Source organism: Microtus ochrogaster, chromosome 2, assembly GCF_000317375.1.
Source record: "Microtus ochrogaster isolate Prairie Vole_2 chromosome 2, MicOch1.0, whole genome shotgun sequence".
NCBI lineage: Eukaryota > Metazoa > Chordata > Mammalia > Rodentia > Cricetidae > Microtus > Microtus ochrogaster.
In genome coordinates, this window is record NC_022010.1 from 49,130,584 (window position 1) to 49,157,110 (window position 26,527).

Genomic DNA, 26,527 nt, shown 5'->3' on the forward strand with positions numbered 1-26,527 from the left:
GGACTTTGATACAGTGCACAGCTTGAAATTGGTTGGGAGCTTAGCAGGTGTACTCAACAGGGACTTAATGTCACCTGTAAAATGTATACATAGCCTCGGGTATTTGAAGACTTGCCTTTGGCAGGTTGTTGGCAGGTGTGACAGACCAAAAAAAAAGAGAGAGAGAGAGAGAGAGAGAGAAGAAATGTGTATTGTTCATAGCCCAGGGAGGTCACTAAAGTCTGAAACTTATAAGGAAAGATTTGTGATTGGTTATTTAAGGTTTGTTTTGCTCTTGACCAGTGCAAGTGTTGCAGATGCTGGCTTAGGAAGGCTGCAGGGAGAGCCACAGCCCCATGCCCTGGGGTGGATCTTGGTTCACCTGACCAAAGGCTGTCTGCATAACTTCATGCTGTTTTGAGGTGGTGCCCTGATATGATATTGGAGATGGTAGTAAGCCAGCAGCTCTGGGTGCATCAGAAGGCAAATGACAGGAAGGCAGCAGGCCAGGGGCAGATCTCACCACTGTGAATGAATTTGTCCAGAGTTTTCTAAAGTTATTTCCCTTAGAAAAATACACTTGAGAGAAGACATTGTAGCTAAATAATGTGAACTGTAACAGTCTACTGCTTTATTTTTCATATATTAATTGAAAATCAAGCTTGCAAGACTTTCCACGTTCTTAAACATAGTTCTAATTTTAAATCCAAATCTAGACTGTATATTTAATTTCTGCTTTTTAACATCATGCTTTTTAAATTTATTTATTGATGCATGTCAGATAAGCCATTATGATTTTAAGTGGTAGGCATATTAAAAACCACACATCAAAATGATAAAGTCACCTGTACCTGCTGACTTTATAGGAAAACTGATTATATCAATGTGTGTATATATGTTATATATACATATATTCAATACTGCCTTTTCTTTTTGTCTATAATATCAAAATTGACTGACTGAATCATGAAAAGAATGTTCCCTCAATCATTAAGAGTTTTGTTTTAGTTTTCTGTGTTTATCAATGAATGGTGTAAGAATCAGTCTCTTGTTATTTGAAGACAAAGCAATATTCCTTGGAAAGCAAGGAGGATTGAAGGATTACGTTTGAGTGAGGAACAGAATTCATAACTAGTTTGTTGATCCTTTTAAGGTTGGTATCTTTGTGGGCCTTATATACTCTAAAATGAACCTTGGTGCTTATGGGCCATTACTTGACCTATGAATCTTTAAGGCACAATCAGTTACCTTTCACATTTAAAGATCACTTGAGTGATGGCCACCTTTCCTTCCTCCCTCTCCTTCCCCGGTGTCTGCTAAGGTCAGCAAATGATGAGGCCTACAGAGCCCTCATTACCACCTTCAGTCATTGGGGTGGGGTCCTGCCCTCCAGGTGGGTGGAAAGAGGGGTCTCTTGGCAGCCCTTGTCCAGGCCCTAGCACCCTGTCATGCCTCTTCGACTGCGTGTGTAACTCCCCAAGAGAGTTGCGCTGCCTGCCGAAATGAATCGATAGTAGAGAGACAGCAGCGAGCCATCTGACTTTTCACTCACTGTGCGGCTACGCTCTTTGGGCCACAAAAGGGGCTTCTCAAACCTCTGCTTCTATCAGAGTTCACAAGAAAGGAAGCATGCTTAGTCAAACCAAATCAAACAAATAGGCTTTTACTTTCTGTGAAGTGCTTCCGAGAGATAGAGTTTGAAAGAATTCTGAAATCAAAGTTTTTGACAGCATAGTTCCTAGAAGGGGTGACTTGGAAGGCCGTTTTCAGAAAGAATTTGTAAAGAGTCTGAATAAGTGGTTCTGTGGCCTAAGAGGGGAACCTGCTTTCAGATAAAACTGCCCAGCCAGACACAGACACTACTCTGGACTTGGTGTACTTGCTAGAGTCCATAAAAATCAGTGCTTGCTTTTAGCAAGTACTCCCCACCGCCCAGATGGGGTAAGAGAAGAGCAAGGTTAGGTGCTTTTCTCTAACCTGTGTGCGTGCGTGATGTGTGTTTCTGTGCGTGCGTGTGTGTGTGTGTGTGGTGTGTGTGTGTGTGTGTGTGTGTGTGTGTGGGCTGAGGTGCACGATTTTTCTTTCTCAAGGATCATGGCAGGATCACAGAACTTATACAAGTGAGATCCAGGTGTCTGAATATCTTTTTGTAAATAATAATAATTAAAAGCTCCTCACCAAATTCAAGCTTGTATATTATGTTTTCTTTCAATGTTTTTAAATTTAAGTTTTATTGTTTTGTATGTAAATATGTGGACCCAGGAACTGTTATTAATGAGCAAAAAGTTACTGTTCAGGGCAGTGATTCTGTTTAATAACCAGACAAAAATGTAGACGAGCTTTTTAAAGCCATATAGTTTTGACTCTGTACAGTAGGTACCGGCCTGTATTATTGTAACAATAACTCTAGCAATGTATAGTGTATCTATATAGTTTGGAGTGCCTTCGCTTCCGTGTGTTTGGTTTTGTTTTGTTTTGGTTTTTAATTGACTTCCTTTATCCATGTGTCCCTGTCAGTCCCCTTTCCGTCTGAAGTTACAAGGTAACAGCACCTTTGCCCCCTCCACAGTTTGAGTAGGGGAGAGGAAACTGTGTTTGAAATCTCATTTCATTGTAGCCTTGCCTTTCTTTGGTTCTGGGTGTGTCTGTCTCCTCCTCAGTAACAGCGACTGGTTTCATTTCACACTTAGTTTCGTGCAGGGACTTGGTAGAGCGCAGGGAGTCCTAGAGCTGGAGGATGTCGGATCGATTGGGTTTTGCTCATCTTTTCCTCAAGCCCTAAAGCGGGCCTTGCAGCAGATTGGGAAGATCCCACGCTCACTCTGCCCCCACCTACTGCCCTCCCAACCAAGAGAAAGAGACATCGGTTTTGTTTGATTTTTGAAAAAGAAGTCACGCTGTCTTGGTGGCATTTGTTTTTTGATACACCAGTGGTCTGGGTGCCCTGGTGAAGTTGTTGGCAGCTGCGGTACCATGTGCTGTGCTGGTGAGGACTGTCAAGTGGACTCTGAACCCATTCCTCCCTCCTGCCATCTTGTTGGGTGAAGCATCATTTTAATTTCTTTCTTGAAAATCAGTTTCCTAACTGTGCCTAATATGGCCTTTTGAAAGAAAAAAAAAGTATTCATTTTGCCACCAACTACTTTGTATGTCTTGAATAGAAGAAGGAAAACAAAAAAGCCACTACCAAACCAAAGGTTGCTATTTTTGAGACATCGTATGTTTATTGCACATGGCAGAAGACTGCACCTTCTTTCCCATAACATTCTGTGTTGTTTTTTACTTAAGTCTTTAATTCTTTTAGACCCATTTATTAGGTTTGTGTTTTAGCAAAGTGTATCTACCTGGTCTTCCTGTCCACACCAATACAGAGGTCCTGAGAGGACTGTGTTCTCTATCCCTGTGGATGTAAAGACACTGGCAATTCTGTTACATTTCCCTTCCCTTTTAAGGGTTTTAACTTTGGAATCTTCCAAAGGAAGTTTGGCCAGTGCCAGATCTCCCAGAGTTGGGGTTTTTGTTTTTGTTTCTTTCTTTGTTTTAAGTCAAAATTGTGTCTGGTTCCTATTGACACTACTGATTGTTCTCATCAGAGATGAACACGTTTCTCCCCTGTATGGAAAGTGAGCATCCTTTATGGTAAAACCTGTCTTTTCTGGTAAAAACTGAAGCCACTGAAAATAAAGAAACAGCTAGAAGCACAGGAGAGTCCCAGACCGAGGTCTCCTTGGAGAGTCTTGGGAAGTGATCCCTGGGGTCTGGGGCCTTTTCGCGGGGCTATGCCATTTTATTCAAGCTTGTTGTTCCATTGTGTATCTCCACAATACAAACAAAATGACAGCCAGAACATAAAGGGTTAGCTTGACAAAGTAGACTGCCTTGTGTTAATTTTTAATTTTTTTTTTACTATATCTGTCTACAGGCAGATACAGATAGTTGTATGGAAATGTGCTTGCCTGTAATATTTGCATTTATAAATGTGTTGCCGATGGATCACTTGGGCCTGTACACATACCAATTAGCGTGACCACTTCCATCTTAAAAACAAATCTAAACAAAATTTATTATTATTATAATATATATATATATAAAGGACTGTGGGTTGTATACAAACTATTGCAAACACTTGTGCAAATCTGTCTTGATATAAAGGAAAAGCAAACGCTGTATAACATTACTACTTGAATGCCTCTGTGACTGAATGTTTTTTTTTTTCATTTTAAATATAAACTTTTTTGTGGAAAGTATGCTCAATGTTTTTTTCCCTTCCCCCATTCCCTTGTAAATACATTTCGTTCTATGTGACTTGGTTTGGAAATAGTTAACTGGTACTGTAATTTGCATTAAATAAAATGTAGGTTAGCCTGGAAATGAAATTAAAATTCACAAGTGTGTGCTCTTTATTTCAGTGCCCACCCCTCTTTCTTTACTCTGCCTACTTTGCCGTTGCAACATATAGTCACGTCACCATCTCCTCTCCTCTAACTGGGGAAACACGAGTCTTTGTTACGAACACACAACTCTCATTCTTTGAAATGACCTTGCTCTGATGTATAGACAGGAGGGGCAGCTTCTGGCCTGGAAACCCCTGGACTTAATGTCGAGGATGTTCTGCAGATACTGTATGGAAAGAAGATGTCCCTGGAAGGGACAGTGGTTAAAACGTGTGTGAGCTGCTGTCTTTGGTTACTGTGTCCATGGTTTGGTGTGACTGTATTTTCTTTTCTCTTCCGTCTTATTAGTAATGGTCTTTGGGAGTCTCTGTAAAACATGAATGCCATGGACAGTGGGTCTGTGTCACCCATACAACCAACACGTGTTTGAGGCTGCTCATTTCCAGTACTGGATAATGTATGTTAACATGTTGTGTCTCTTAGTGCAAACAGAAACACCCGTTTTTTTTGGTTTTTTTTAGGGCTGGCTCGTTGTCAGGCCTAAAGGTTAGATTTAAGGTCATGTAACTGCTGCTTCAATAAAGACAAATTTATATTCGATTGAGTGTGGTCTTTTATTTAGTGGGCTAGTTCTATTAACATTTTTAGAAGGAACTCACTGTGGTGCCACCTGCCTATAATGCTAGCACTGGCAGAAGTGGGGAATGGAGCTGGGTCAGCAGGGGGATGGTCTCCATCATTTTTGGGTCCTACCGTGGCCATTTGGGTTGAGACTACAGGACCTGAAAGGTTCTTTGTTCCTGAGTCCTTCCAGGCATAGTGCTGAACCGTAGGACAGCAGCAGGGCTAGTCTTTCCGAGCACCTTGCGCTGTTAGAGAGCTGTGGTTCTGGGAAGAAAAGCAACCTGAGTGAACAGAAACTGCTCTACTGACTGGTGAGCTACCTGGAGCTGGAGTTGCCGGTTAATGGTGGCTTAGGGGTGGGTGGGTTGGTTTTTAAGTTTCTCTTCTTCCCAGAAAGCAAGGGTCACTCTTGGGCCTCCCACATGTAGATTTGTCACTCAAGACAGTGGCTGCTGAGTGGTTCGTGCGTGATGGGAGAGCCAGAGGCCTACAGTGGCTCACAGATCTTTTCTCCTGCACTTTGGAAATCGACCAATCCCCTCTTGAGTGGGGAACCAGAAAAAGAACTGTTGGCACCAAGATGCCTAGAAACCAATACTTGCTTCTACTTGTTCAGAAGCTCAGGGAGGGGGCTGAAGAGGAAACCAGACGTTGGAGAGCAGGAAGGTTGGCTGGATCTCTGAATCTTAAAACTCAGCCATGGTGCTAAGAGGATGTATAACCTGTCTGCACTCTTTTGTGCTGCCAACCGTGAATCGTACACATTCTTGGAATACATGTTTACTGTCTGTGATTCCTGTGCCCTTGCCAGTTTAGTGTTCAGGGCACTGCCTGGGTGTTTTAAAAATCAGCTAGGATAGGGAGTGTATTCTGTATTACATCTTAAATCTTAACCTCACTTCTCCGACCCCACCCACGTCTAACTACTGTCAGGCTTTTGAATGAGTAGCACCAAAGGTAATTTCCCAGAGGAAGAAGAGATGCCTGTGTGGTTTATGAATACAGTTGAATAGAATCTAGACTTCCAAATGAGAAATGTATTGCTAGTTATAACTAAGTCCTTAGTTATCCCAAATTTCAAAGAGTGAAAGCTACATTCATGAGTTTGCTGCAAAGGGCTTCATGTTCTCCCAAACACAAATGCTTTCTTTATGTCTTTGTGTAGAAATGGGGTGGAGAGAGTGGTAGGGGATAAGCTTACTGTTTTGACTTCTGTACATCTGATGCCAGTACGGTTTGGCCTTTTGTAAGGTAGCTAGAGTCAAGTAATTACCTGTTTGTTAAAAATCAGTTACTTACAACTTCCTTTGCAGCCGAGTATTTTCACACATTTAAAACTTTGGTTACTACATTTATATTATGGTATGTATATATTTTTATATGTAATAATCAAGCACAAAAGCTAATTAGGTGAATAGCTCATTGTTATGTCGTAAAGGCAGATGGTCAGGCTTACAAAGGGCAATGCTGAACTCAACAGAGTACAGCTGTGTACATGTGCTTTGAGATACTGTCTCTCTGTTTCCCCAGACTGCCCTGTATTCTAACCTCAGTCTCACCTGGCTCTGTTTTTTTATTTTATTTTCTCATTCTCACATTTTTTTTTTCTTTCCCAGAAAAAAAGGTCAAAAAGTAGGGGCTGGAGAGATGGCTCAGCGGTTTAAGAGCATTTGATTTTCCAGAGGACCAGAGTTCATTTCCGAGCATCCACATCAGGTGGCTCACAACCACCTGTAATTACAGCTCCAGGGAATGCAGCGCCCTCTTCTGGCCTCCTCAGGCACCCGTACACACACACACACACACACACACACACACACACACACACACACACACACAGAAAATAAATCTTTTTAAAAATATGCTTTATAACTCTATCCAGAATTTCATTACTGAAATCCTCTTGTCTTGATCTTACGTTAAACCCAGGAACATACTTGCTTAGTTCCTAAGCTTGGAATACCTTGTGTGGCAGTAGGCATAGCTGTGAAGAGGCATGACAGCTCTACAAACTATTACAAATGAGGCAGATGCTTCCATACACTTCAGCTTTGAAGATCCGAGTGTACTTGGGAGTTCGGTGTACACAGGTAATTCTGCTTTCACGTGTTTATTGTCTGTCATTGATGCCTTATCATAGGTAACCCCAGTGCTCCATCTTGGGAACAAGCCAGACCCTGGGGAGCAGATGTACCCACACTAAGTCCCATACAGGTCCCCACAGCCACAGTTCCCACCCCTTCCTCAACAAGCACCTTGCATTCAGAACCAGAACCCACATAAAGCTTCCTGACTGTATATCACGTGCCTATCCACATTCTTCGTGAACTCTGAGGTTGGGATCCCCATCTGAGCCCACGCTGTATCCCCTACAGCAGTCGGGTTGTTAGTGATTAGCAGTGTTTGCTCAGATGCAGGACCTGAGTGATGTGGCCAGAACAAGGTCATGACCAGCTCCTGGCTCTCAGTAGTGGCACTGACAAGCCTGATGCTGAGCTGAGGTCCAGAGGAAGCTTGGGGGCTAGGAATGTGTAGGTATGTACACCCTTACATAACTTGACCTGCTCCCTTCCCACCCGACACTAGAATTTAGTGGGATTCAGAGATTTCTTCTCAAGCTCAAGGATGGGGCTAACCTATAAGGCCAGTGCTTGCCACAGGCTGAACTGGGGGCTTCATGTCCTCTTCCTGCCAGCTGCAGTCATAAGGCACTGTTGGCGCTCAGTGTGTCCGTCTGTCTAGCCCTAGAAGTGACAATACAGAATGCCTGGATCTGCCTGTCCCATGAGCTCTCCGCCCAGGGGTAACCACTCAGCCGTCTGTGCTGCTGAATAACTCCTGCATGAGGGGGGTGGCAAAGGGGTGCGTGTCTTGAATGCGCAGCAGCTGCTGGGTCTGCAGGGCGTTGATGCTGCGCAGCTCAGTGAGGACACCCATAATCTTCAGGAACAGGAACCTGTCGGCAACCAGAGAAGTAGGGGCTTCAGTCCACCCCTCCCGTCCCACCAGACTGACCCTCTTCTGAGAGCACACAAATTCAATCTTAGAAAATCCAAGCTCAGCCAAGCAAGATGTGGAATTCCTGCAGCCTATGCGTGAGAAGGCAGAAGCTGCCATCTGTTTACCTTTCCTCTTCCCACCCCCACCACCTTAGTCCTGCACACGGAGACCTCTGTAGAAAGCTCAGACCTTGCAGGTGGCAAATTCATAGATTAATAGGGAGGAGAGGGGAGTCGTCATCTTGGTCAATCTCTCGACTGAGTCAATACGGCTAGGACCCTCAGGCTGGATTCCTGTCCTACATCTCTTGCTGCACCCAACATCTGAACACACTTACCTTGATCTCCCCAAGATAGGTAAGGAAACTATCACCTTCACCCTCCTTGCAGAAGTAACTGAACAGATAAAGATGTAACCACCCCCACTCCCCACCCCACCCCACCCCAGCATCCCAGGAAGTATCCAAGCAAGAGCAGATCTTCAAGTTCATGCTAGAATACCCAAGACTGGCCTTAATGCTCAAAGCCTTAGGCACGTTGTCATCAGGGTTGTTGCTGTCGGCATGCTTGTGGTCATGGACTGGGCACTAGGACATGGGAATCCGAGGGCTGGCGAAGACATGGGAGCTCTTAATCATGCCAGTCTCCAAACAGGTTTTCTTGACAAGCCTGAGCTTTGATAATCTTCTAGCTGCCAGGCTGTAGCCCTCCACCCTGTGGGATCCTGGGCATCGCCTTGACTCCCTTATAGCATGGTGTTGGTATCCACCTCAGGGGAGTGTTCTGAATGTTATGGGTTATAATATACATAATATGCATAGGCTTCTTGGCCCTGAGGTGGACACTTGTGTATCAGTAGTACTATTATAGATGAACTGTCATTATGAGTGGTTTCACTATAGTTACTGTCATGGTGGTTGCTACTGGTCTTCTTTAGAAGACCCTATGGGAGAGACAGAAGAGTCAGGCTTCCCACATCTTGACAGAAATGTAGGAAACCCTGGACAGACAAGTATCCCTTCAGGTAGACTCAGGCTGGAAGTCTCAGTAAAGTGACAAAACAGTCCCAGAGCCTTGGTTATCGGAAGCTTCCCCAGGCATGGTAGGGGCTTAGAAATCAGGCCCAAAGTGAGGCAGCAAGAAGGCTCCCCCTCGTATCTGCCCCTCCCTGTTCATCCTCACCTGTGGGCAGGATATGGCCGGCTGCACTCAATGTAGGCCTTCAGGGTGAGGGCAAATCGCTCCTGCAGCTGGTCCACCACACTGCGCTGCACCACACCAGGACGGTCTGAGAAGGGAAGGGAAGAGAAAGGAAGGCATTGTGGTGCCAGGCAAGGCAGAGAGGGATAAAGAAAGCTCAGTCCAGCCCAGGATAAAGAAACGGCTGGCCGACCACCCCAAACAAGAAGACAGAAGACTGCAGTCTGCCTGTGCAGTGGGAAGCAAGGCTTACGGTGGCTGAGCCCTTCCCTGGGCAGGGAACTGCTGCCTCCTGCAGATGACTGAAGGGGCCAGCAGCTGGGGGGAGCCATCACCTGGGGAAAAGAGGGAGATGGCCTGCATCAGCACGTACTCCTCCTTGTGCAGCTGCAACTTCTTCAGCATGCAGTGGAATTTCATCAGCGGATCCAAGAGAAGTTTCTGGAAGCCACCTGGGGGTGAGTATAGGGTAGACAGCCAGCACCTCAGGAGCTTGCCTCAAGAACTCAGGCTTCCCTCATCACCCAGTCTCCCTCGGCTGTTGTCTCCCTCCCTCCCTCTGCCAGGCATCTCTCGGGCACCATCAGGATCTTCGAAGCAGTAGGCCAGCCGACCACACTCCCAGGTTCCAGTCTCTGTGTCGAACATCGTGTTGAACCTCAGTAGGCACATCTCAAAAGTGGCTCCCTTCAGCAGGGAAATCTGGTCCTCAATGGGCAGGTCCCTGGCAGTAAGAATAGGAGGTGATGACGGCTCCTAGGCGGGCTGTCCACAGGCTGGTACCAGTCCCCAGCTCATAATCCAAAAGTTGGAAGAGAAAGAGATGGACCAGCCTCCTTCTGAGGATGCAGTTCCTTCCAAGTTACCTCCAATCTCTCTCCCTCATAACCCAGGCCATCAGGTTACTTTACCCACTGAGGTCTTCTCTCCACCCCCAGGAACGCTCCATGCTTCCTTAGCTCTGTGTCCAGGACCCTTACAGACCGCCCTGTCTCTTCCAACATCCTAGACAGTCTCTGACCAACATTTAATGTATGGGTCTTCCTCGCTAGCCTCATAAACTTTTGCCTCTGTGTGCCTACCGACAATGATTGCCCCTTTAAGTAAACCCTGGTAACTTTTCAGGTCAAGAAGTGTCTTCCCTTCCCAGAAGTGTTTCTAGAGAGCAAAATCCTGCACATGGCACACCTTGCACTGGAAAGAGCTGCTACCTGATACTGAGTGTCATACATGTTCCTAGCTGTTTCCAGTAACAAAGACCCATTGTCCCATTCCGGCCATCTGCTCTGCCTGACGGTGTGCTCCTTGCATGTGTAATTCATCCCCACTTGCCCCCATTGGGCAAGGTGGAGGACACTGGGCATCACCCCTAGAACCACAGACTGCATGTTATGGAGTGCTGGTTCCCACTCCATCAGGTCTCAGGTTCTCTTGCTGACACCATCTGTCATGGTCATTGTCTCCATGCCCAGCTCTAGGGAGATGTGGATTATAGGAGCGGCTACCCTCCCCATGGCCTACTTGATACCAGACAGTGGAAACCCCACATCTCTCCTCTATGTACTTCCCTCCTTGCCCTTCCAACTTAATTTTTAGTCTGCAAATGTCCAATCATGGTTTCTGTCCTCATGGGGAAATGTTCTTCAGAGTTTTTTTTTTTTTAATTTCATCAGCCCTGTGTGGTAGCTTGAATGTGATTGGTCCCCATAAGCTCATAGGAGGTAGCACTTCTAGAGTGTGGCCTTGCTGGAAGAAGCATGGCACCATGGGAGCAGACTTTGAGGTCTGCTATGCTCAAGATACCACCCAGTGTCTCAGTTCACTTCCTGTTGTTGCCTGGGCAAGATGTAGAACTCTCAGCTACCTCTCCAGCACCATGTCTGCCTATACACCCCATGCCCCACCATGATGACAATGGCCTGAACCTCTGAACTGTAAGCCTCCCAATTACATGTTTCCCTTTATAAGAGTTGCCATGGTCGTGGTGTCTCTTGACAGCAATAGAAACCCTAACTAAGACACCCTACAAGGTTGCTATGATCAGTTCCCATTCCAAAATGGGAAAGCTGACTGTCCCTCAGCAACAGAACTAACGAACCATATAGACTTTGTACCCCAGTAGCAATGGTCCCCGGGGGCAGAGACATCACAGGGTCTTTTGACCCCAGCTTCGTGGGACTTTACCACAGATTACACCCATTGTTCCCTCAAGACCTACCTGAAGTAGGAGATGACCTTGGCGAAGTTGATGACACCCTTGAACATGTAGGTTGACACGTCTGCCAGGTGTGGCAGCAGAGGGATGATCTCTTTGCCGTCGCTCTTGCAGGGAGGTTGATAGTTCCAGATGCTGCCGTCCTCTCCCCGCAGCTTCAGAGAGATCTTCATTGGAACGGAGTCTTTCATGATTTGGCTCCACGTGGCACTGTCTTCCAACAGCGAGGCCGGCAGAAACTCTGGGAGCTCGCAGCGATTGTTAAACACCGCAGGCAGCTAGGATAAAGAGTAGGAGGCAAAGAGGGGAGGTTGTGTGTTGTCACAGACAAGTCCCCACATAGGCTCCTGATGACCAGCTGCAGTGTGAGAAACAAGATCATAGCCATGACACACAGGTGTCCTCATGTATATATAGCCCTTGTCTGACAGGCGGTGTTCTGTGAATTAATAGCCATAGTCCTGCATGGCCAGTGTGAAGGGTGAGGGAGGCCTCCCTGCCTAGTATGTCCTAAGCATCTCCCTTTTTTATCTAGGAAACAGAGTAAGAGTTTGAAAACTGACCATCAGCAGTTCTCAACCCGGAGGTAGTGTATCAGATATTTACATTACGATTCATAACAGTAGCAAAATTATAGTTATGAAGTAGTAAAGCATTTTATTGTTGTGGGGCAACACATGAACTGTATTAGAAGGTCACAGCATAGGAAGGTTGAGAACCACTGCTTTAAATGGAAACATAGATACTGGCAGCTAGACCATTCTTTGCCGGTGCAGTCACCTGAACTACTTGTGACAATTCTGGAAGAGGGAGGGGTGACACTGGGAGTGAAGACAGAGCTAGCCAACAAACGCCCATTCTGGCAGGCCATCCTCCTTCTGGTCCTGGTCTCACAACACTTCAGTGTGGGCAGCATGCCTGCCTCCACTATCCTCACCCGGCTCCTACCTGCTGCAGGCAGAGAGTAAAGATTCCCCAACCTGAGTTGGCCGGGGAATGAGTTTGGGGGCAGGGGAAGAATTTTGAGATTTTTCCACTTCTGGCCAGTTCTCAGATAATCGTGATGCAGACCACCACACCATGAGCGACCTCGGAAAAGTGACTCAGTACTGAGGAGCTGGCATAGCCATGGGCATTTGTCACAGCTTTAAGCTCCTACCCGGAAATCCTTGAAGTGGGAGAAAGTGGTGTCAAAGGTTTTCATCTGAGCGTCCATCAGCTCCTGGATCAGCGCCTGCTGCTCTTCAGTCAGCCCCTGCCCCCCAGATGGTGGAGCCTCGATCTTTTCCCTCTTCTTCCTCTTAATCAAGGCCCGCCTCTGCTCCACAGCGGCATCCGACATGATCACTGTGAGTTAAAGAAGCAGATTCAACACATGTGCCCCTTCAGGGTCGTCCTCCCCAAGCCCCCATACATCACTAGAGTTACAAATGGAGACAAAGAAACCGTGCAGTGACAGCTGAGAGAAAAGAGGACACAGCCCTGGCAGGCAGCTCCCACCACACTTCCTGCAGCAGAGAACCCGTGTCCGATAGCTCTGAAGTCCCACAGGCTCCCAAATACACACGAGCTCAGGGCGTACCATGGCGCCTCGGCTCTCTGGAGCCTGTCCCAGTCCACCGAGCCTGATCCCCCTGCCCTCTGGAGCCTGTCCCAGTCCACCGAGCCTGATCCCCCTGCCCTCTGGAGCCTGTCCCAGTCCACCGAGCCTGATCCCCCTGCCCTCTGGAGCCTGTCCCAGTCCACCGAGCCTGGTCCCCCTGCCCTGCCGCCACTCACTCTCCTTCTTCATGCCACTCTCCAGGCACTTGCGCAAACGACAGGCCTGGCACTGCCGCCGTGTCTTCCGGGTGATCTCGCAGGTCCCCTTGCGGAAGGGGCACCTCAGCCGGACATTGCGCTTCATAGCTCTTCTGTGGGACAAGAAAGAGCATTAGGGGCACCGACGTGGGATTGCCCTCTGTATGCTGTGATTACCAGTAATGAATAAAGAAAACTGGCTTGGCCTGATAGGGTAGAACTTAGCTAGGCCGGGAAAAGTAAACTGAATGCAGGGAGGAAGAAGGCGGAATCAGGAAGCAGCCATGGAGCCGCCCCCGGAGGCAGGTGTGCTGAAACTTTGCTGGTAGGTCACCACCTGGTAGGGATGCACAGATTAATGGAGTGGGTTAAATTAGATGTAAGAGTTAGCAAATAAAAAGCTAGAGCTAATGGGCCAAGCCATGATTTAATTAATACAGTATCTGGGTGCTTATTTCGGGTTTGAGCTGCCAGGCAGCAGCCTCTTACAGGGCACTTAGCTCCTGGGCCAGGCGCTAGAGGCCATACCACCTGCCTCTCCAGCCCTTGCCCGCGACAGACAGGACAAACTAGGGATTTTACAGAACGTGTGTAGGCTGGCATTCTACCCCAAAGTCTGGGACTCAGAAGAGGAGACCTCTGAGATGATTCTGCAGACAATGAGACTTTCTTTTTATGCTTACCTATAGCCCCGGAGCCTCTTTCCAGGACAAGACAACCGCTGGCTCCAGGCCTTTGAGCCCGTTGGTCTTTATACCTTGTTACTAATGGTATCCATGGAGATGGCTCCTACCTGGTTTTCTCCTTGGAAGAGGGAGCCAGAGGAACACTGCCACCTCCACCTCTCACCTCCCCTATCCCCAGCAGCTTCTGGACCTATGCAGTCCCCCCCCACCACTTCCCCAGCTCCCCTTCTAGTGGGTTTTGATTGGCTTGGGGTGGGGAGGTTGGAAGCTCTGTAGAACAGAGCCCAGGGTGGGATTGGAGTGTGGGGCTCTGCTGCAGCTTGTCACCACCTTCCCTGAGAGGCAGCTGTGACTGGGCAGTACGTGATGTCAGAGGCTCTCCACAGCCAAGCCATCCTGGGCTTCCCACCGAGGACTGCTTCTGCTGCCCTAAATGAATGTTTCCCTTCATTTCTACATCTGGATGACCTTGGTGTCCCTTGGCCCTGGCCTCTCTCTGTTCCGTCCAACAGTGCGGGAAATGAGAGAAGCTGGCTTGGAACCCTGGGAACCGAACGGGGGCATGCTGGGAGGCGTGAAGTAGAGACTGAACTCACTGTACCTGGCAGGCTTGAGCTCAGCTTAGGGGCTCAGACCATCTGTTGGCCTAGGAATATGTTCATGGGTGTCACACTCATATTTGCCTCAGCACTAAGAGGCCTTAATAATGGCCCACTACAGGAAACCATGATAATCGCAAAACACACTGCCTCAGATCTGGGTGAACTGAGAAAGACTTAAACAAGATATGAAAGAGTCTCTCATGCTGTGGATTAATCCTTTTGTACACTGTGAAGATGTGTTGCTCTCATTGGTTTAATAAAGAGTCTACTGGCCAATAGCTCTGAAGAAAGACATTCGGTGAGAGCCAGGCTGCGAGAATGCTGGGAAGAAGGGCAAAGTTGGAGGGGATGCGAGCCAGGTGCGGAGGAAGCAGTACATGTAGAAAAATGAGGTAACAAGCCATGAGTCAAAGGGTAGAATTTAGATTTAAAACAAGGGTTAATTTAAGTTGTAAGAGCTAGTTAGTAACAAGTCTAAGCTACCAGTCAATCATTTGTAATGAATATTAAATCTCTGTGTGGTTATTTGGGAGTGACTGGCTGGACAGAACTCGGCGATCCTGATGAAAAGCTCTGCCTATCATGTTTAGGTATGTTGCTTGTATCCCTGCTCTCTCCGATACTTTTATCATGAACGGCATCGAATCTTGTCAAAGACTTTTTTCAGCATCTAATAAGATGATCAATTCATAAACACCTTTGGTAATGTAGTAGGATACAAGATTAACTCAAAATAAAATCAGTAGCACTCCTTTATACAGATGATAAATAGGCTGAGAAAGAAATCAGAGAAACATCACCCTTCACAAGAGTCACAAGTAACATAAAATAGCTTGGGGTAACTCTAACCAAACAAGTGAAAGACCTGTATGACAACTAGGTCCTTGGGAAACAGAGGAGAGGGCGCCTGAACTGGCCTTATCCCATAGCCACACTGATGAATATCTTGCATATCACTGTTAGGCTGGGAGCCTTAGGCCCCAGTCCCTGGCATCTATCTCAGCCCCCAGGCCTGGTCTGGACTTCAAATCCCAGCAGGCCAGTCCTGACCCCTCCCTAGGGGTAGGGTCGGGACCACTCCCCAGGGTACTCAAGTGATCCCCCAAAAGAAGAACACATGATCCCCCTTTCTTCCTCCCGGGGGTCACGTTCCTGTGGCTTCCCGGTTTCCCCCTCGGGGCCACCCGAGAACATACAGATCTTCCATTAAACCTGGATATTTCTTAATTCGGTTTGTTTTGATTTGGCTTGATTGGGAATTTTTGCGTCCTCAGAGAGCTCGCTTAGGAAATATTCCTAACAATCACCATAGAACCTTCATTTGGCAATGGATGGAGATAGAGGCAGAGACCCACATCAGAGCACTGGACTGAGTTCCCAAGGTCCAAATGAGGAGCAGAAGAAGGGAGAAGATGAGCAAGGAAGTCAGGACCGTAAGGGGTGCACACACCCACTGCGACGGTGCGAATGATCTAATGGGAGCTCACCAAGACCAACTGGACTGGGACTGAACGAGCATGTGATCAGACTGGACTCTCTGAATGTGGCTGACAATGAGGGCTGACTGAGAAGCCAATGATAATGGCACTGGGTTTTGAGTCTACTGCATGTACTGGCTTTTTTGGGATCCTAGTCTGTTTGGATGCACAGCTTCCTAGACCTGGATGGAGGGGGGAGGTCCTTGGACTTCCCACAGGGCAGGGCACCCTGACTTCTCTTTGGACTGGAGAGGGAGGGGGAGGGAAAGAGTGGGAGGGTAATGGGAGGAGGGGAGGAGGTGGAAATTTTTAATAAATAAATAAATTTTAAAAAAAGAAAGAGAAAAAAGAAAAAAGAACTCTAAGTCTTTGAAGAAAGAAATTTAAGAAGACACTAGAAAATGGAAAGATCTCACATGTTCTTGGGTAAGTAGAATTAAGATAGTAAAAATGGCAATCTTACCAAAAGCAATCTACACATTCAATTCAATGCCCATCAAAATCCCAGCAAAATTCTTCACAGACCTCGAAAGAACAATACTCAACTTCATATGGAAAAACAAAAAACCCAGGATAGTCAAAGAAATCCTGTACAATAAAGGAACTTTTGGAGGCATCACCATCCCTGACTTCAAACTCTACTATAGAGCTACAGTAATGAAGACAGCCTGATATTGGCATAAAAAAAAAAACAGGAGGACCAATGGAATAAAATCAAAGACCCGGGTATCAATTCACACACCTACAAACACCTGATTTTTGACAAAGAAGTTAAAAATATAAAATGGAAAAAAGAAAGCATATTCAATAAATGGTACTGGCATAACTGGATATCAACATACAGAAGAATGAAAATAGATCCATATCTATCACTATGCACAAAACTCAAGTCCAAATGGATCAAAGATCTCAACATAAAATCAGTCATATTGAACCTCATAGAAAAGAAAGTGGGAAGTGCACTTGAACACGTTGTCACAGGAGACCACTTCCTAAATAAAACTCCAGTATCACAAACACTGAGAGAAATAATTAATAAATGGGACCTCCTGAAACTGAGAAACTTCTGTAAAGCAAAGGAGATGGTCAACAAGACTAAACGGCAGCCTACATAACGATAAAAAAAAGTTTTACCAACCCCACATTGGACAGAGGACTGATCTCAAAAATATACAAAAACTCAATAAACTTGACATCAAAAGAACAAATAATATAACTTTAAAAAATAGGGTACAGACCTAAACAGAGAAATATCAATAGACAAATCTCAAGTGGTTGAAAGACACTTAAGGAAATGTTCAACATCCTTAGTAGCCATCAGAGAAATGCAAATCAAAACAACTCTGAGATCCCATCTTACACCTTGTCGGAATGGCCAAGATCAATTACATTGATGACAACTTATGCTGGAGAGGATGTGGGGTAAGGGGAACACTCCTCCATTGCTGGTTGGAGTGCAAACTTTTACAGCTGCTTTCAAAATCAGTATGGCGATTTTTCAGAAAATTAGGAAACAATCTACCTCAAGACCCAGCAATACCACTTTGGGGTATAAAAAAAGGAAGCTCATTTATACCACAAGGACATGTGCTCAACTATGCTCAGAGCAGCATTATTTGTAATGGCCAGAACCTGGAAACAACCTAACTGCCCTTCAACTGAAAAATGGATAAAGAAAATGTGGTACAGTTACACAATGGAGTACTACTCAGCAGTAAAAAATAATGACATCTTGAAATTTGCAGGTAAATGGATGGATCTAGAAAAAAGTCATATTGTGTGAGGTAACCCAGACCCAGGTGTAGTGAAAGGGGGTGGCGGGCTGTGTTCCGGTGCCCAGCTAGTTTACACCCGAAATAATTACACAGAAACTGTATTCATTTAAATACTGACTGGCGCATTATCTGTAGCCTCTTATTGGCTAACTCTCACATCTTGACTAACCCATTTCTAGTAATCTGTGTGTCACCACGAGGTCGTGGCTTACCGGCATGAGTCTAGCCAGTGTCTGTCTAGGGAAGGGGAATCATGGCGTCCGACTGACTCTGCTTTCTTTCTCCCAGCATTCTGTTCTGTCTACTCCACCTATCTAAATTCTGCCATATCAAAAAGCCAAGGCAGTTTCTTTATTAACCAATGAAAGTAACACATAGACAGATGACCCTCCTACACCACCCAGGAAGACAATAATATGTATTCACTCATAAGTGGCTTTTAGACATAAAACAAAGGAAAACCAGCCTACAATCCACACAACCCCAGAGACACTAGACCACGAAGAGGACCCTAAGAGAGATATCCATGGATCTGAAGAGGAAGGAGAAAAGGGCAAGCTCTCCTGAGTAAATTGGGAACATGGGGGTCATGGGAGAGGGTAGAAGGGGAGGAGGAGGAAGGGAGCAGAGCGGAGAAAAATGTATAGTGCAATAAAAATAAGAAAAAAGAAAAACTCTGCCTATACTCTCACACCTGGCTCGTGCAGCTGTGGGACATGTGAGTAACTGGGAACAATCTGAGTGAGGCAAAAGTAGAGAAACGGAGCAATACAATCAACCACCAATTCTCTGAGGCAAAATCTGTGTAACCTGAAGCCATATGAGGGAATCGGTTGGTTCATTTGAACATCACACACTTGGTTATCACCAGCTGAAGTCTGCATGAATATCAGGGACTGGAAGGCATTAAAGCAATGGCAGCAATTACTGAGAGAATTAGCGTGAGACTGGTAGTGTTTTGTATCCAGTTTGTAGGGCCAGATAAAATGTATTGGTGTGAGAAAAGAAATTAAGAGGCAGGCCAGGCAGTGGAAGCACACGCCTTTAATCCCAGCACTTGGGAGGCAGAGGCAGGAGGATTTCTATGAGTTTGAGGCCAGCCTGGTCTACAGAATGAGTTCCAGGATAACCAAGGTTACACATAGAGAGAAACTCCACCTCAAAAACCAAACCAAACAAACAAGCAAAAATTAAGAGGTTGCTTTACAAAGACCCCAGGGCAGGTCTGGGGCTTTTCAGTGACTTTGCTGGGCCCTGTGGTCGGGACATGATCTTTACAGGGTAGGAGAGGCTTTGGTGGATCTGGACAATTCAGACTGTCATGCAAATCAGGTTCTTAAGGTGCTAAAGCATCAATGGACAAGGAAAAAGGGAGGAAATGAATGGTGGGACCTATCCGGGTCACATGAACGCAAATGTGGCAGTATTCATGTCAAGCCAGAGGTTTCTGGGGGCGGGGGATGCTTGTCTCTGGAAGGCTTTAAAACCTGAATGGCAGTGCACCAAAGGGGGGCAGATGGAGTGGGAGATAAAGCAGGACTGGTGGCCCCCACTGTAGGAAGCTGCTTTGCTGATGGGGTGACAAATGGTGACCACTGTGAGGGCCACACATGGACATCACAGGCACCATGTTGAGTCCTAGATTTCTTGGTTACCTACTCATGTGAAAAGCGCCTGGGTTTAATTGCAAACTACAGCCAAGTAGATTATTACAGGCACTACCCCAAAACACTGGGACAGCATGAGCAGTAGATGGATACAGAGGCAGGGGTGTAAGCTTGTCCTGGGGGTGGGTTGTTGTCTTCCCTACACCCTGCGGACTTTACAGGATACATTTTCTCCCCCTGTTAGGCAAGATGGGAGCCTGTAAAGCTGCCCACCCGAGGGCTGTAGATATGTAACAATATCGATTTCATCAGGAATTGGGAAAGGCGGATATTATTCCCGCCTTCTCAACAGCCTGCTGTAGACTGGGAGGAAGCCAGACGATTGGTGGAGACTGACTGTATCTTATGAAGAGCTGAATTAGGCCATCATCTTCTCGAGCATCCACGGCACCCAGCATCGCTCTTTTTGGACAGAACAACTGGCAGAAGTGATTAGATCCTGTCATACTATCCTGGACGTCGACAACACTTTTCTTCACTGCCCCCTTAGCTACTGAATCCCAAGAGCAACCTGTAATCCATGGAGCGGTCAGAAGTAGGCCTCTAAAACATTCCCCCCAAGATTACCCCCATAGTCTTGTCTCACGGTTTGTCACGGAGCGGTGCTTGCTTTGTTATCCTGTCTACCCTCTGTAAAGGGGATTTCATTACACAGATGATATAATGTTAGTCTCAAGGAGTTAGAAAAACCATCTGAGATACACGAGTACACTGAAAGAAATAAGGATGGGAAATCAGTTAAACAAGGCACAAATTCTTTGGAATATATGGCCAGGTAAGGTGCATAAGACAGATGATGGTATTACTGGGAAAATCCTACAACCTATGCCTGTAAACCTAAAACGGATACAGATGTTCCTGAGTCTCCTGGGGTCCTGGTGGATGTTTGTACCCCATACTATCCAAGTTTTCTATCATTTCTATAGCTTGATAAGAAGGAGGTACAGTGTAGATTGGTACAGAAAGAAGCGTTTGAGCCACCTAAGAAAGATCCTTGTAGGACAGGCTACACAGTCACGTCTCAAAGTACCTCAGGGTCCCTTTATGTCACCAGCCATTCAGAGGGAGGAGGGAGGAGGGGTGTGACAGAAATCACCTGAACCGGCAGTGCCAGTATGGCATTAATCCCACAGTGGAGAGGCCCAGGATCTCATTACCAGCACTAGGGCAGCCATTGCCAGTTGTTTATGAAATGTAAAGGTGGAACCCACTGCCAGCTCTGCGGTGGCAACAGTGAAAACATCTCATGCAATTAAGTTTTAGGCTGGAGGCCTTTGGGATGCGGCAGAATCAAACTCTGCAGAGGTGACAAGCATGTTTCCAGCAGTGTATCCTGCATCTGCTCTGTCAGCGATGCCACGGCCATGAAGTCTCCACTGGGACTAGTGGTTTTATTGTTGTTGTTGTTGTTGTTGTTTTGTTTTTATGTTTTTTGAGGCTTTGAGCCTTCCCTACAGACCAGATCAATATTCAAGCCAAATAAAGTGCTGGATGGGACGACACCTTCTCATGTAGATGCCTGAGACAGAGGCGCTGCACAAACAGGAATGGCTGGCTGCTGCGGTACGAATACTGACCCCGTGGGGCTGGTGAGAGAGGGAAGAGTAGCCAGCGGGCTGAGTGGAAGAGCAGCGTGGGGAACAGTGACTCCTGAGACTAGGCCGGTAACAATCTGCACGGTACGCAGAGGCCTGACTTTAGGGACCAGTCACTGAGAAATGAAGGACTCAGAGTTGTTGGTTTGTCCACCATGAGGACAAACAGGTGCGGAAGAAAACGTATAACAGCATTCCACAAGAATCAGGGCCCTTCATGGGTTCCCACTAGCAGCCATAGCCCATTGAGCCCTTTCAGAAGACAGAACGAGGGTGACCTTGGGCAAACACAGGCCATCTGTCCCCAGGTCCCAGGAGAGGTGTCTCAGTAGATTCATATACAGTCTGGCCAGGGGGCAGCTAGCAACGGCTGAGAAATGATAAAGTCCCTGTATTCGCATGAGATATTCGGCATAGTGCCCAAACATGCAAGGCCTCTTCCCAATCGTAGCCCCGCTAGATGCTATGATTATGCAAGTGTGTGATTCCACCTATCTCACATGGGATTGGCAGTGAGGCCATACAGGGCCTATGCTTGTGAAATATGCTCTTACCTGTGTAGACCTGGCGACAGGCATCTCCCAACATTTCCATACAGATAAACAGTAGGTGAAGCCACTCTCCGGAGGCTCTCATAACTCTCAATGTTGGTGTTATATGCTAGCTTCCCCAAGGAATGGACAGGGATATTTATTTCTTATGAAACAACTTTATTATAATTTATCATAATAATTGTAATTTATTTCTTATGTGAATAACTGGGTTCAAGGCAACCAGGTTCGGTGGTACTTCCACCTGCCTTGTATATATTATAGCCAAAGGAAAGGTCATCCTTTTAACCACCCACAGAAATCTGTACCCAGCCAATGGAATATTTCATGAGATAAACACGCAAGCAGTAGAAAAAATACCCAAAGCTACTAGGGAAGGAGTGAGGGGGCACATGAGAGAAATTACGGACACCTGTTTTCAGAGTCAGTGGTCCTGTAAGCCTTGCAAGACAGAGTCTGAGGGGCCGACACCTGAATCACTGATGGCCATATGCTATACATCTATCTCCACGGCCTCCTGCAGTTCTCCAAGCTAGACTGGGTAGAATAATGTCTTGGTGCATTGTTGGCAGCCTATCTGTAGTGAACGGATGTTTGTTGAGGTCTCCCTAGGAATAGTTACACATCTACGGTCATGGGAATGTTTGAATGTCCCAAGTGTGGCCTTGAGGTGAGAACTGCAAAGCCCTTCCCTTCCTGGAGGTGAACTGGAGCTGTTTCTTCACATTTTGCTTCCACCTTGGATCTGAGCCCCCGTGCTGAGGGTGGCTTTGCCAAGCTGTCACGAGTTTTTCTGTTCTTCTTCTGATGATGGTGACCCTTTTGTCCAGACCTAACATGCTTTGAAGTAGGGTTTTATTTTCTCTTTTGCATTAGGCTGTTGGGGGGGGGGCTTTTTTTGATTTGTTTTGGGGGTTCTTTTGGTTTTTTTGGGGGGGTCTTTTAAAAAAATGTGTTTCTAGATAAAATTATCTCAGTTTTGATTTATTTTATGACTACCATATGAGAGTGATTTGAACACTTGCCTTTTCTCTCTCTCTCTTTTTTTTTTTTTTTTTTTTTTTTTTTTGGTTTTTCAAGACAGGGTTTCTCTATGATTTTGGAGCCTGTCCTGGAACTAGCTCTTGTAGACCAGGCTGGTCTCAAACTCACAGAGATCTGCCTGCCGCTGCCTCCCAAGTGCTGGGATTAAAGGTGTACGCCACCACCGCCCGGCTCTCTCTCTCTCTCTTTTTTTTTTTTTTTAACTTTTTGCTGTCCTTTCAATTTACTCAAGAATATACAGAGGAATGAAGTGTTATCTTAATGGAAATGATGCTTTCCTGGGCAGTAGATAAAGGAAGACTTGAAGATGAGGATTCCTTTGATGTAGACATGTGTGTCCTAGAACACTTACGAGGGCTTTGGGTGGCCCATCAGCCCATACAATGACCCTAGACATCAGATCAAGCTGAGGCCTTGAGACATCACCCAACCAATGAATGGGGAAACCCACGCTAGATGTCCTCCAGTCTGTCAGTGCTGGCAAATGTGTGAGAACTGATGGGTGATCATACCTGAAGAATCCCTTGCAGCCTTCACACGTCATGACGTTGAAGTGATAGCCATTGGCCTTGTCCCCGCATACACGGCAGATCTGGAGAGCGGCGTCCTCCTCATCTACATTGATGGTGGGTTTTTCTGAGACAGAATCTGCTTCACGGCGGACAAGGTCAACACGGCTCCAACTTCCTTCAGGTCTCATCTCCAGATTTGCATCTGTGTGTCTTGGACCAGAACTGGAGAAAAAAGCACAGGAAACGAAGGCTTTGTAAAGGAGCTATGGGAACACTTCCTTTTGAGTAAGGCTCACATTTGGGTTTGACGCTGGACCTGACATCCCATGGGGGAAAACTGGAGGTTATTATTTGAATTGTTGTTAAGATGTAACCACTGCATTTTTACGTGTAGTCGGGGCTCTAGGCAGAACACTTACCCCAGAATATGGGAAAGAAAAGGCTCTTATGGGAGGAATAAGTGAGCAAAGACGACGATGTCTGGAGTGGATTATGGAGTCACTGAAATGGACTGAGGGCATCATGAGTTGACCATAGGCTGGGAAGGGGACCAACTCATGTGAAAGAGTAGCATTCCATGTTATTTCTGGGGCTGGGGAGATCGTGGGAGGATGATGGCTTTTTAGGTGTGGTGTAGCCCAAAGTTCCACAAAGAGAGAAAGAACACTGCCCCCAGAGATTGAATACCAGACAACCGGTGAGAGTAGAGCCTGGATCACAATTGTTTTATTGCAGGAAACTTTCCTTTAAAAAAAAAAATCTTCCCACCTCCACCAGCATCAGCTACTTTATACCCCATTTTATAAGCAGGGAAATAAATGTCTGGACTCTGGTTTCCACTCTCAAGAAATACTAACCCCTGATACATTCTCTCTGATCAGTGTACATTGGGTTTTGCCTTCCATCTGGCCTGGAGGTTCTTCTGAACTATTTAGTGTCTTATTGAGTGAGCCATGTGGACCATTGGGCTGTTTGTATGGCAAATTCTGTCTACTTGGACTTTCCTTTGAACTAGTTAGGCATCTGCCATATGATAGGGAAGGTTAGGTGTGTTGGTCTTTTGAGCCACTGGGTTCTGTGAACCAACTCAGGACCCAGAGAAACAAAGATGTTGAGTCTATCTCTACCGTTGAGATGGACAGTAGCTCTCCACAGGAAGTAAAGGGCGGGTCCCATTGTAAATCATGAGCTAATCACACAGGAAGTGACTCAGTGAATAATCTCCAAAATGAGTAACAGAGTCTGCAGAGCAGGTGGGTGAAGGTGACCGTGATGAATGGCCTCTCCCCTGGCTATAGAAGAAGTGCAGGATCAGTTCATTGATTAGCCAAGGGCGCATGCAAAAGGGGGTGTAGGCCACTTACTGGCTCTGCCCAGGGTGAACTCAAAAATCGCCAACCAAAAACAAAAAACCCCAGTTTCTGTCTTAAAAGATCACTGGGTGGGATAGCACTGTGATACTGCAGCCTTGGGAACACCTCCATTCTCAGGAGTTCCAGCTCGTTTTTTCTTAATGTGCTTTGCTCATTTCTTTTAAGACATGAGGCAACAGACTTGGCAGACACTGGGGTAAGGCGGCTTTGGTGACTACCTGGTACCCTGACTCTGTTGGTATCCTCAGCAGCAAGAGCTGAGAAAGCTCCTTGGCGGTCACATCTCCGCGATTTAGAAAATACTAGTTTGTGTTGTCTCGGGGACCCCCTAGGAAAATTTTACCTGACTAGTCTTTGCAATTTTACGATGCTTTATCTAAAAGTACATTTTGTATTAATATATTTGTTTTTGTGTCATTTTGTGCTTAAAGAAGCATGGGGCCAAAGTTGTTCTGGAGTTCCTGAAGATAACTGAGTAGCAAACTGTGATTTTTTTTGTTGTTGTTTGTTTGTTTTTGTTGTTGATGATTTTGAAATTGAGGCGCTATTGACAGTTGATAACTGTTGAAGGAGAAATAGTTTTATTCAGGAGTGTGACCCCTGCTGGTCCATCCAAATTCTAGTAGATACTCCCACGCCTCCGTGCACACATACTGGTAGTGTAATGGACTGGGCAGAAAGGAAGATGTTCTAAAGAGATTTGGTGGTTGTTTTTGTTTTGTTTTGTTATGACAGGGGTTCTCTGTGTAACAGTCCTGGCTTGCCTGGAGCTCTCTCTGTAGACCAGGCTGGTCTCAAAGTCAATGTTCAGTTGGAATCTCCAATTTACCCCTGCATGATCCGGAAAGCCCCATTTCTGTCCCTCCAAACCTTGTAGCTCAGAGAGTCTCCGAACAAAGGGAAGGCACCAAAAAGCCCAGTTCTGAATTCTTGGCAGCTATGGCAGCTTCCTCCACTGAGTTTCCAACCACCTACATCCCCAGCCTTCCACCTCCCCTCACCAACCCTCACCTACAACCTATATAATCTCCCTGCCTTACTTCTGGGGCACGAATTCTCTGCCTGCAGAAAACTTTTACTCAGATCCGCCTGCCTCTGCCTCCTGAGTGTTGGGATTAAAGGCATGCGCCGCCACTGCCCGGTTGATATGGGTGTTTCTTAATCTGATCTCAGATTATTTAAAAAACGGACTCCGAACAAATGGGAATTTTCCCAAACTCTCATGCTGGGAGAGGAAAGGGTGGCGCAGGAGGCTGTGGGGCAGAACCACGATGACCAGGACTGGCTTGTCTCCCGAAAGAGATTGTACAAAGTTCTAACTTCAGGATGAGACTGCAGCCCAGATGATGGTGGGTCGCTGGTGGACCACACTGTGAACCTGTGCACATCCTTGGTCCTCTGTCTAGACTGAGCTCACCTTAGGACCCAGAAGACGGACTTGAGTCTCTAGGTCTTTGTTTCTCTCCCCGGTATGGCCACATTGAATAAATCTTTTTCTGTTTTCCACTTTTGGGATGGCTGGACCTGACTTGGGGCACAGGTTGTAACCTTCAAGTCCAATAATAGTAGCACAAAAGGGACTCTAGAGTTATCAAAAAATTAAAAAGAGAACATGATTTTGAAAGGGGGGGCTGTTAGAATTCAGGCATTATGATGGCCTGCCCTGTCATCTGGTAGGATGCACCCAGGCATTACTCTGGCCAGCCCAGGGTCCTAGTCAGTATGCAGATGCAAAGGTTCCTTTAAGAGCCAAGCCCCGCCTACTCCTTCTCTCTCCCTCCCTTCCTTCTTTCCTCCCTCCCTCCCTCCCTCCCTCTCTTTCTCATTCTTCCTATTCTGTGGTTTCTCTGAAGAGACAGGTTTTTTGTTTCTTTCTGTCTCTCCCCCCCCCCCCTTTCTCTCTCTCCTTTCCACGCCTTCTACTCTCATCTCAGTAAACACCACACTCAAGCTCTGTCTGCAAGGCGTCTTTGTCTCCACCGTCCTCACCTGCCACGGGACCCTCTCACGCTGAAATCAATCACTACAGAGAC

General features: G+C 46.4%; 1 protein-coding gene across 2 annotated transcripts in view; it reads right to left on the minus strand.

The window, feature by feature from the left end:
• Positions 1-7,091: 7,091 nt before the first annotated feature.
• Nr1i2 (nuclear receptor subfamily 1 group I member 2) overlaps positions 7,092-26,527 on the minus strand; it is a 39,122-nt gene continuing 19,686 nt past the window's right edge. For both annotated transcript variants that reach the window (XM_005344976.1, XM_026783714.1), the window contains 8 exons: positions 23,122-23,343; positions 13,191-13,324; positions 12,571-12,758; positions 11,415-11,689; positions 9,778-9,920; positions 9,532-9,648; positions 9,179-9,284; positions 7,092-7,953 (listed from right to left, as the gene is read on the minus strand). In XM_005344976.1, coding sequence (XP_005345033.1) covers positions 7,809-7,953; positions 9,179-9,284; positions 9,532-9,648; positions 9,778-9,920; positions 11,415-11,689; positions 12,571-12,758; positions 13,191-13,324; positions 23,122-23,343 — 1,330 coding nt within the window. In that variant the 3' untranslated portion in view covers positions 7,092-7,808. The remainder of the gene's footprint in view (positions 7,954-9,178; positions 9,285-9,531; positions 9,649-9,777; positions 9,921-11,414; positions 11,690-12,570; positions 12,759-13,190; positions 13,325-23,121; positions 23,344-26,527) is intronic.